This window comes from Papio anubis, chromosome 15 (genome assembly GCF_008728515.1).
Source record: "Papio anubis isolate 15944 chromosome 15, Panubis1.0, whole genome shotgun sequence".
NCBI classification, from domain to species: domain Eukaryota; kingdom Metazoa; phylum Chordata; class Mammalia; order Primates; family Cercopithecidae; genus Papio; species Papio anubis.
Genome location: NC_044990.1, coordinates 51,201,522 through 51,213,628, shown reverse-complemented (window position 1 = coordinate 51,213,628; position 12,107 = coordinate 51,201,522). Strand labels below are relative to the sequence as shown.

Sequence of the window (12,107 nt, the reverse complement as noted above, 5' to 3'; positions counted from 1 at the left end):
AGTTAACATTATATGACCTGGTTATGGTCACACAGTAAATGAGAGTGTCAAAATATCATCTAATGTTCTAATTCTAACCTGCTAGAAAGTAAACTCTAGAAGGGCAGGCATTGCCTCTCTTGGGTTCACTGCAAGCACCTAGCACAGCACCATGCACATCACTGGGGTTAATGCTAGTATCAGTACACATGCTCAGAATAAATATTATGAGAGTTAACTGCACTTGACAAAGAAGCCACGTAAGTAATAAAAGGACAGTAGCTCCATCTCATATCACAAACAAGGCTAACTTGTAATGGAGAACTACAGCAGACCTCATTTGTAAACTACAAGTGTTTTCCTTTTAGAAGAATGAAATCTTTGAAGAAAAACAGCCACCCATTTCCAACTGTTACATGGTAGAATGAATCAATCTACCATTATTTTTTTGTTAGCAGACTATAAATACAAGAGTAATCTAGGATATCTGGTCAATAATATAATCAAGTTAATGATTAGTCCACCCTTCTATGTAAATGTTGATTTATGATTACTATATTCATTGTCTAGGCTGAGATACTTTTGAAAATAAAGGGGTGCTATTAATATTTATTCACAGGAATAATGGCAGCTGTCTTAGGCAAACCAGAACCTATGAGGCACTTTAGTTCAAAGTAAAAGTATTCTCTTTTTCTTCTTTCTTATGGCACCTGCAAGAGATCCCCTGCATACGTTGGCCTACATTTCTTGTTTCTTGCCTAAATTTCCTGACAAAGTGATGTTAAAAATAGAGACAAATTATTAAATACTTACGTGCATATGCATCATCTGAGTATATACAGCAATTTTCAGGTATAGCCCATATTAGGATTTCAAAAGCAGTTGATTATAAAAATGACTTGCAACAATAAAAGCTCAACTATGGGATACGTCAATATCATAGACTTGTCTTGTCAATTTTTAAGATGACTACTTCCAATTTAACCTCCTTCCCATTACTTAAGAACTGTAGCAGTCACCATCCCATAGTCCCATTTTTCAATCACTGACTTTTATATTCCTTATCACAAATCTTGAGGGACTTTATAGAAAAAGTTGAAGCTTCTTCCCACTAGCAATCAAAACCATACAAACCTCTGTCAGCTGTTTCAGCTGGCTTTTGTTTGTACTTAATTCTTCTGCTAGGATATTCTTTTTCACTTGTAGTTCACAGATTTCCTTTCTTAATGGATTCATTAGTTCATAGAACCGAACCTTGAAAAAGAAATTAAATTAATAAGCAGTCTTAAATCCAAATTACGATTAAAATTTGCTAATTTGTAGTGCTCTCACTTATCAGTAATAAAGAGACATGCTTACAAAACTACAACAAGACAGTCATTAATGGAACCTAGCCACTAATACTTTCTATCAAGCCTTAATGTTCAATTAACTTCCCTCAAGGGCCAGATGATTTATAACTTCCTGTCTTTGACAGTCCTTCCTCCCTTCTACTGACACTCCATTACTACTCATCTACTACTGCTCACTCCACACTATCTGCTTGTAAACTTCCGGAACATATCACAAATATTCAGGAGTCTTGCTCTTGCTGTTTCTTCTGCTAGAGAAGTTCTTCCCCCATATAAATGCATGGCTCATGCCTTGTCTCCCTATAGGTCTCTGACCAAATATCACCTTACTATTAAAGCCCTCCCTGATTTCCCTACCAAATTTAAAGTAGCACTCCCTATTTCTCACCCATGCTCTTTTCTCTATAGCACCTTTGACAAACAGATATTCTACATATTTAACTTTTAAGTTAATGGCTGTGTTGCTCCACTTCGACATAAGCTTCATGAGGGCAGGGATTTCTGTCTGGTTTATACACTGCTCTATTTCCAGTGCCTAAAAATATGATAAGCACTCAATAAATACTTGATGAAGAGGTAAAGCGTTTTCTTTATTTTCATCCCAGGCTCTTGGCAAAGCTTTATTTACTGCTGTCCCTGCAGTGGAAGTCTAATCAGAATGGATCAAGAAGTATCTTTCACGTCACTACTTCCATTTAATTCAGGTCTCTCTTTCCACATATACTTCTCTCAGAGGAATTTTCCTGCCCTATCTCAGGAAAAAAAAGTGTTCCATCTGACAAGGTCCTATAAAACTAAGAAATCATCAGCAAATTAGGAGAGAGTAATTAGGGGCTATTTCTCATATAGGCATGCAGTCCGAAACTCCTTAACATATGACTGTATTACAAGAATACCATTATTTGGTAAGAGGCAAATCTTAATATTAGCCTTCAACAAAAAGAATCTGCATATAATTAAATTAGTTAACGATAATATTGTTTGTGAAAAGAAAACATGTAAGAAGGAATATTAAGAAAACAAACAGCAAAAATATGTGTAACTGCCACCAGTGTGATACTTTATATCTACTGTAAATGAAGCCTCAAAAACAGAATTTGAGGTATTTGTTTTGGACAGTACACTTTGGATAGAAAAACTGTATTTGAGCCTTAAAAAGAAAAAAAACAGCTGAACAAAAAAGGAACTTCATTTTATCAGACATCACTAATCTGAAAATCTTTTCCCAATGAGAACCAAGAATAGCAACCACCACTAGAGGAAAAACAATAGGTAACATTTTTATGTGTTTACTATCTTATAAGCGCTATGCTCATAAACATTTTACATACACAGTTATAGTCTTTACAATTATCCCCAATAGAAAGGCACTGTTATTCCTTTTTACAGATGAAAAAATTCAAGCCTCTTAGGGTAAAATGACATCTATATATTAAAAAGCAGCAGTTCTCAATATATGGTTTTGGGACTTCTGGACTCTGGCCCGCCCGCCACTCTGAGATCCTTTCAGGGAATTCACAAGATCAAAACAACTTTCCTAGTAATTATTAAGATTTTTTCCCTGTTTCATTTTCATTCTCTCATGACTGTTCAGTGGAGTTTGCCAGTGGCTACATGATATATGATGACATTATCACTCTTAAGGCCAATGGAATTGTGTACTTATATATTCTTGTGTTTAAAAAATTTATTAGTTTAAAATTCTAGTATGGTAAATACTAATAGACACAGCTCATATAAAAAAACACACATTGGGGTCCTCAATAATTTTTAGAGTGTAAATGAATGCTGACACCAAAATATTTGAGACCACTGCCATTGATTAATCTTAGCTGTTCCAGATTTGTGTAACCAGCTCAAGATCTTGAGCCAATCTCTCACCACAAAGTTCTTTCTCATCCTATCCCTTTATAATCACGCCAACTCCTCTCTCCCACTATCCCCAACCAACCCCTGGCAATAACTACTCTGTTGTTTATAATTTTTCATTTTGAGAATGTAAGAAACCACCAGTTCATGATAATTCATTTCTATGGACTATGCAGTCATTAACTTCAAAACCTATTTATGCTTGACTTTGGAGATCAATGGTCATGATCCTTTAAAATTTGGATCTCAAGACCATTCACCATCCATAGCCATAAAATAATGTATCAATTGGGTACTTCAAAAGTAATTGCTACTACATAAATGGTAAATTTTAGTCTGAAAATATATGCTGTAGTTAAAAATGGATGATACTTACAGATACATATTCAGGAATAGAAAGCTGATCTTCAGGAAAAGCTTTTAATTTAATATATTGGTCTTCTGTCAACTCAAAGTCACGCAGGTTTCGACGAACATCTCCAGCTTTTTCTCTTAGCTGAAGATTTGTCTCTTCCAGTTGTTTCTGTCTCAACAAAATGGTTTCCATTTCTTGTTTCATTAATTCTTGATATTTGCTACATTAGAGAGAATTTATGGCAGGCTTTGAAAAAGTCTTTGAGATTTAATTTTCTCACAGTTTCCTATTTATATCAACATAAAATTAGGAAATGAGAAGCCTGACAGTATTATTTACTTACTCCAGCAAACTGCTTACTCATAGTAACCAGTTAAATATGAAATGACAATTCCATACTAATTATTAAATGTGTAGCCATATAAATTACTAAACAGAGAATTGATATTCTTAAAGAATAACTTTAGAAATTCAAATCATAAAATTATGCATTTTTTCTGCTTAAGGTTTAATGTTAAACATCAAGGACTTTACTTACTAATTTTCATTTCCCTTTTATCCTGATGCTTCAAGGATACCTCTTTAAGATGGTAACACTGAACCACCATAAAGTATTCACTCAACCAATGAGGTAATGAAAACAGTAATCTGCACATACTCATCATTCTCAAAGAATACATGTAGCAGACATTATTGTTAGTTGTCTACTGAAAGACTGTCATCATGAAGGGACAATCTGATATTATTAATCTGTTCTCATGCTGCTAATAAAGACATACCCAAGACTGGGTAATTTATAAAGGAAAGAGGTTTAATGGACTCAGAGTTCCACGTGGCAGGGGAGGCCTCACAATCATGGCGGAAGGCAAAGGAGAAGCAAAGGCACGTCTTACATGGTGGCAGACAAGAGTGCTTGTGCAGGGGAACTCCCATTTATAAAACCATCAGATCTTGTGAGACTTATTCACTATCACGAGAACAGCATGGGAAAGACCACCTCCATGATTCAATTACCTCCCATCAGGTCCCTCCCATGACATGTAGGAATTATGGGAGCTATAATTCAAGATGAGATTTGGGTGGGGACACAGTCAAATCACATCACTGATTTTCCCCTTCCCTACTGTATCAATCCCATTAACAAACATGCTGTTATTTCAATCTTAAAACAAATGAACAAACACAACCACAACTCTTGACCTCATTGCACTTCCCCCTTTGTTAGCCACCCCTTGGAGCAAACTTGCTCAAAAGTTGTCTATACTTATTGTCTCCAAAGCCTTTCCTCTTAAACCCATGATGATCATATTTTTACTGTCTCTAATGAAATCACAATGACATCTAAATTGCAAATGATCAGTTCTTAGCTCTTTTCATCCATGATCTAATGATAGAGTTTGATACAATTCATTTTTCTTTCCTTGATACATTTTCATCACTTGGCTTCCAAGACACCATATTGTTCATTTTTCTTCTATTTTACTGTGGTTCCTTCTCAGTCTCCTTTTCTGCTCTGTCTTAATGTTGGAGTACTTGGTCCTCTTCTCTGTCTGTATGCACTCGTCCTTGGGGAATTCATCTAGTCTCATGACTTGAATACTGTCTATACTCTAATGATCCCCAGATTTGTACCTCTAGATCAGACTTTTCATATACCTCTACATGGATTTCTAACAAGAAAACTCTAACTTAACATGTCCCAAACTGAACTCCTGCTTTTTACTCACAAAAACTTTTTCTACCATGATTTCCTCCTCCTTAGCTGACAGAAAATCCATTTTTTCATTTGTTCAGGCCAAAATTTTTGATGTAATCCTTGATTCCCCCTTTTCTCTTAAGCCTCACATTGAATCCATCAGCTCTGCCTCCAAAATATATTCAGAATCCAACCTTTTTTTTTTTTTTTTTTTAAACCACCATCAGATATCTTATTACAATAGACTCCTAACTGCCCTCTCAACAGCATCACTGAATCTGATAGGTGTCTTAATAGAATTAGAGTAGAAGACCTATAATCGAATACAGTGGTTCTCAAAGTATTGTTCCTGGACCAGCACCATCCGCATCACCTGGGAACCCGGTAAAAATGCAAATTCTCAGGACCCCTCCCAAATCAGAAACTCTGAGGGTGGGATCCAGTAGTCTTTTTTAACAAGCCCTCCAAGTGTTTCTGATACATACTAAAGTTTGAGGTCCACTAATCTAATGTAATAGTGGCTGATAAAAAGGTCTGATAATTTTTTACAATATCAGTTCAGTAAAATCTTAAAAAGGGAAAACATACCTATTTTACACATTTACCTGTAACTAAAACATAGAACTAAACATTCACATTTTTACATAGGATCCAGATACTTTGAATACAGAGGTATGCTTTGATTTTGTGTAAATCCAAGTTCAATTTCTTTACAATGGCATGAGATCCTAAAAGATACTTAGGAAGAAACCAATGAAGGTATCTTTTATGGATTTGATATTTGCTCTCAATCTTAAAACTTATGGTGCTTACATTTAATTTCTTTTTTTTTTTTTTTTTTTGAGACGGAGTCTCGCTCTGTCGCCCAGGCTGGAGTACAGTGGCGCGATCTCGGTTCACTGCAAGCTCCGCCTCCCGGGTTCACGCCATTCTCCTGCCTCAGCCTTCCGAGTAGCTCGGACTACAGGCGCCCGCCACCTCGCACGGCTAGTTTTTTGTATTTTTTAGTAGAGACAGGGTTTCACCTTGTTAGCCAGGATGGTCTTGATCTCCTGACCTCGTGATCTGCCCGTCTCGGCCTCCCAAAGTGCTGAAAAGTGCTGAGATTACAGGCTTCAGCCACCGCGCCCAGCCATATTTAATTTCATAATTTTTTAAGTTCCTTTTATTGAACCTTTCCAAAGAATTTGATTGTTTATATAATTTTTAATTACATTACATAAGTATAATTGCCATAGGCATATTTAAGCTTGATAAGCCCACAACTGAGCTAGAGAAAGTATGCAGGAATAATAGAAAGTACTTCAAGCCAGGAAAGTCCAAAGGGCCATGAGAATCAATCAGTATGTTGAGTAAAAGAAGAAAGGTTAATGGTGGTCAGTTCAGAGAGCTTCCTTTATCATATATGGTTTATATTGACCAATTGTTTGTTGAATGAATGTTGAATTTTGACTTTCTGTATTTTATGTATTGTATCAAGTATCCTACTTTTTTTGTGGTCTAGGTGTAAAAATTATTGCTATCTCTGACTTAAAATTTCTCTATTTTAGCTTACAATCACAAACATGAACAGGCAATAAAATTACTTTTAATTGCTAAGTAGATATCGTTTTTTTAAAAAACCGTTTCTTACCTGGCATCTTTCTGTTGAAAAGCCAATTGGTTGTCTAATCTCAATGTTAGTAGCTGCTTCTGGTGAAGTGCGTCATTAAGTTTCTCCTCCAACTCTTCAATCTTAATAAAGAGAAAAAGATCAATTACATGTTCAATTTTCAAATTTGTCATAAAGAAAAAATTTCAGTTTCAATAATAAACATATTTTAAAGACACTTAAAAGAAACAGGCTAAAAATTGATAAAGGCACCAGGCACAGGGGCTCACGCCTATAATTCCAGCACTTCGGGAGGCCAAGATGAGAGGCTTACTTGAGCCCAGGAGTTCGAGACCAGCCTGGGCAACAATGTGAGACCTCATCTCTACAAAACAATTTTTTAAAATTAGCTGCATGTGGTGGTGTGTGCCTATAGTCCCAACTACTTCAGAGGCTGAGGTATGAGGATTGCTTGAGCCCAGGAGATTGAGGCTGCAGTGAGCCATAATCTTGCCACTGCACTACAGCCTGGACAACAGAGAGAGGCCCTATCTCAAAACAACAACAACAGAACACAAAATAGGGTTGAGATTTTTAAAAAATGGTTGTATCCACAAAGACTGTTATGCTATAGTTTGAAACTGCTGCCTCATAAATTTTTTTTTGGTCAAGCTGTCATTAAGGCTTTTTTTTTCTTCTCTCTTAATTCATTCTCACTGAGAAGCTCACTGACCACTGGGATTTCACGTTGGTGCCTTGCTCAAGTAATTATTTCCAAGCCAGGCACTGAATTTATATTCCAGATCTATGTATCTGACTACTACACATCTTCAATGGATCATCACAAAGGTGATGCTATAAACATCCAAAACAAAAGGAATAATCAACCTCACCTAATCCTGTATTCCCCGTATCTCTGGCCTCTAAAGCAACAACAACAACAACAACAACAACAACAACAACAACAACAAAAAAGCACAAAAAAACCTGACTCGTGTTTGATACCTTAGTTCTCCCTAACTACTGATTCTGATCAGAAATCAGTATTTTGTTGTTGAGTTTACTTCATGAATAGCTGTCAAAACAGTATCATCCTCTTTAATACCTACTGAAAAGTCTTCAGTTAGACCCTTATCATCTCTCACCTGGACTATTATAAGAGCTTCTTCATTGGTTTTCCTGCCTTCAGTTTTTGTGTTTGTTTTTTGAGATGGGGTCTCACTCTGTCACCCAGGCAAGAGTGCAGTGGTACAACTTTGGCTCACTGCCACCTCCTCCTGCCAGGCTCAAGTGATTCTCCTGCTGCAGCCTCCCCAGTAGCCGGGATTACAGCCAGGCCCCACCACACCCAGTTAATATTTGTATTTTTAGTAGAGAAGGGATTTTGCCATGTTGGCCAAGCTCTAACTCCTGACCTCAAGTGATCAGTCCACCTTACCCTCCCAAAGTGCTGGGATTACAGGCGTGAGCCACCGCGCCCGGCCTCCTGCCACCAGTTTTGTCAGTCTCCAAATCTATATTCCTTTATCTTATGTTTAAAAAATGCTCAAAAATTTATTTTCTGCTGGGTGCGGTGGCTTAGGCCTGTAATCCCAGCACTTTGGGAGGCCAAGGTGGGAGGATCACTTGAGGTCAGGAGTTCAAGATCAGACTGGCCAGCATGGTGAAACTCCATCTCTACTAAAAAAAAATACAAAAATTAGCTGGGTGTGGTGGTGGGCCCCTGTAGCTCCATCTACTCAGGAGGCTGAGGCAGGAAAATCACTTGAAGCTGGGAGACGGAGGTTGTAGTGAGCCGAGATGGCACCACTGCGCTCTAGCCTGGGTGACAGAGCAAGACTCCGTTTCAAAAAAACAAATTATTTTCCTAGTTTTACATTCTTCAGAGGATCCTGTCTTCAGAATAAATTCTAAACACGGTGGCATAATACTGTGGTATTTCTTGATCTAGTCAACCACTTTTGTCGCTAGCTTAAAAGGAAACTCCATTTCAGCCCAAATAAGTGCTTGCCATCCCCCAAGTATGCTGTGCTTTCTCAAGCACTTGGATTTTGCTCTTAAGTCTATTTAGAAAATTCCGTATTCCCTTTGCTTCAACCAAGACAATTACTGTTTGCCCCTTAAAATACATGAATTTCGGGCCGGGTGCGGTGGCTCACACCTGCAATCCCAGCACTTTGGGAGGCTGAGGTGGGCGGATCATGAGGTCAGGAGACCGAGACCATCCTGGCTAACATGGTAAAACCCTGTCTCTACTAAAAATACAAAAAATTAGCCGGGCGAGGTGGAGTCCTAGCTACTCGGGAGGCTGAGGCAGGAGAATCACTTGAACCCGGGCGGTGGAGCTTCCAGTGAGCCGAGATCGTGCCACTGCACTCCAGCCTGGGCAACAGAGCGAGACTCTGTCTAAAACAAATGAACAAACAAACAAAAATAGATGAATTTCACAGACAACCCATAATATATGCAAGTGAACCCCTCCTCTTGCATCGTCAAGTCCCTCTTCTCTACCGAATCATTCTATCGCCAAGCAAATGCTCCCTTGATTACATCATTCTCTTTGCTACAGCACCATTTCTCTGTTGGTCTTCAGAGCAAAACTGCAATATAGTTTTTACCCCATACTATTCCAGTGAAACTATTCTTGTTAGAATCCATAATGCCCTGTCCATTGTTTTTTCCTACATATTTATCTTATTTGACAGCATGGCTTGCACTCTCTTTTAGCTTCCATGATACTCTTCTCTAATTTTATTAACTCACTAAATACTCTTAAGCTTTCTAGGCTCCTCAGCTGGTTTCTCTTCCGCTACATCATTTCTGAATGTTGGACTACCCCTTTGACTTACTTTATAGCCCTCTATTCTCCGTAGGAAATATCATACAAACCCATGGCTTGAGGTGTCACCTATATGCTGATGTATATTTCTTTCTATCTATCTATCTATCTATCTATCTATCTATCTATCTATCTATCTACCTACCTACCTACCTACCTAAGAGTGTGTATGTGATGGACTCCTATCTGTGCGAGTTTGTGTGTGTGTGTGATGGATGCCTCCTAAACTCTAACTGACAATTACATTTAGGGATCTATAAGTTACATCTTCAAAACTGAACTTATTAATGTATTTTCCCTCCCAGATCAGTTTTCTCCTAGCCTTCCATTCTTATAAATGGCCCCAGTTAAATAAGCCAAAAACAGGAATCTAACATTAGGCAACAACCTAATAACTCTTCTGCTTCTGTCTTGTCTGCCCTTAGTCTATTATTTTAGTGCCATTTTGAATACAGAAATCAGGACATGTAACTCTAACTGCTAAAATTTGCCAATAGCTTTTCTGACTATAGTCTAAAGCAAGAGTTAAAAAATGGTGATGGGCTAAATCCAGCCCATGAGGAAAATCTGATGGGGCATAGGTAGCCTATAAAGCGTGAAGTATTTTCTGTCTTGGCCATAAAAAAGAGGACCTCTGTCATATTCATTGGCATACATCCAGCAACATCTCAATAAATAACTTAAATCAAAATAAAATATAAAATAAACACATTCTTCATAATTACTATTTCCCAAATCAAGGATACTGCTATATGTTGAGCATCCCAAACCCTAAAATCTGAAATTCAAAATGCTCCAAAGTCTGAAACTTTTTGAGCGTCACTATGACACTCAAAGGAAACGCTCAGTGGGCCATTTTGGATTTCAGATTTTCAGATCTGGGATGCTCAACTGGTGTAACACAAATATTCCCAAATTTAAAAAAAGAAATTCAAAAATCTGAAATACTTCTGGTCCCAAGCATTTCAGATAAGAAACAACCTGTATCACAAGGAAAAAAAAAACAAAAAACAAAACAAAAAAAAACACACTTTTTTCAGGGTTTCAACTTTTACAATTTCAATTAACTTCTAAATTAACTCCCATACCTCAGGGACAAGCTAGGAAATGCATCCATTTCCCAGGTAATAAGGAACCCACAGATCTCTAATGACAGATAAACAAAAAGAGTTTGGGGCATTTAAAAAATTGAAAGAACTCAATTCTGTGGCTCAAGCTGTAAACTTAGCACTTTGGGGGGCCAACGTGGGAGGACTGCTTGAAGCCAGGAGTTTGAGACTAGCCTGTGCAACATAGTGAGACCCTATTTCTACAAAAAATAAAAAAAATTAGCTGGGTGTGGTGGTGCACACCTATAGTCTCAGCTGCTCAAAAGACTGAGATGAGAGGATTGCTTGAGCCCAGGAATTTGAGGCTGCAGTTAGCTGTGATCATGCCACCACACTCCAGCCTGGGTAACACAGTAAGACCCTGTCTAAAAATTTGAAAGGCAAGAACAGAGAAGAGGAAAGGAATAAAGAAGTACAATAAGGAAGGAAATCTAGGCAGCAATAGATGGAAATAAAAGTGCAAAGCTAACAATTCTCTAGTATCAGGAAGTTTGGCCTGAATAGCTACTCTTCTGAGTAGCTTTTTTACATTCTTTCAGTTAACAAGCAGCTGAGTGGGAAGTGCTTTTAAAGTTTTCCTGGATCTGCTTGTTCTGTTTTTAGACATGGAGAAATCAAATGAATATGGCCAAGACTATTCCTAGTACATAAAGCCATGTATCCATAAACATTTGTATTGCTGCCATAATGGAGTGGGACACATTAGATTCAAATATTTTCTAACTAAAAAGATTTTGATGGGTAGAAGAAAAAACTTACTTGCCTCCCAACATCAAACCTTCCCTTCTTTCTAACATACTCTGGTTTTTATTAGTAATAACATGTCCAGTTAGCTTCCCATCCTGTGCAGGAAGGGGTGGTCATGCTATTTAATATTAGTCAATTGAGGCCACTGGCTTGAACTTCTGGAAGAACTCTTTAAAGAGGATTGACTCATTTGGCACATGCCCCCTTTTCCACTACTCTTCTCCTTATTATTGTCTGTTACATGTACACACTATTGGAGGCAGATGAGCTATCTTATGATTTCAGGTGAAAAGCGCGTGTTAAAAATAGCTGAGGTTGAAATGAGCCTGGGTTCCTAATGCGATCAAGGAGTAATCATATGAGGTCTACTAAATTACCTATTTTTGGATTTTTGTTATACCAAAGAAACAAAATCCTTCTCTTGCTTAAGCCGTGGTTTCTAGGTCTCTGTTACCAGCAACCACCATTTTCCAAGTCTCTGGTATTAACTGCTGAACTTAATCCCTGAAGCCCTGGGCAGTTGGTTCAATCTCTTTCCAAAATAGAAATCTCTATATTATTTATTAACAG

General features: G+C 37.6%; 1 protein-coding gene across 3 annotated transcripts in view; it reads right to left on the bottom strand.

The window, feature by feature from the left end:
- Window positions 1-12,107, bottom strand: part of PIBF1 (progesterone immunomodulatory binding factor 1) — a 237,121-nt gene that overhangs the window by 217,351 nt on the left and 7,663 nt on the right. For all 3 annotated transcript variants that reach the window (XR_001896934.3, XM_003913944.5, XM_021929673.2), the window contains exons 3-5: window positions 6,885-6,985; window positions 3,577-3,775; window positions 1,114-1,233 (exon numbers count right to left, since the gene is read on the bottom strand). Coding sequence is in view for 2 of the 3 variants with exons in the window: in XM_003913944.5 (XP_003913993.2) it covers window positions 1,114-1,233; window positions 3,577-3,775; window positions 6,885-6,985 (420 nt within the window). In the remaining variant the exon portion in view is untranslated. The remainder of the gene's footprint in view (window positions 1-1,113; window positions 1,234-3,576; window positions 3,776-6,884; window positions 6,986-12,107) is intronic.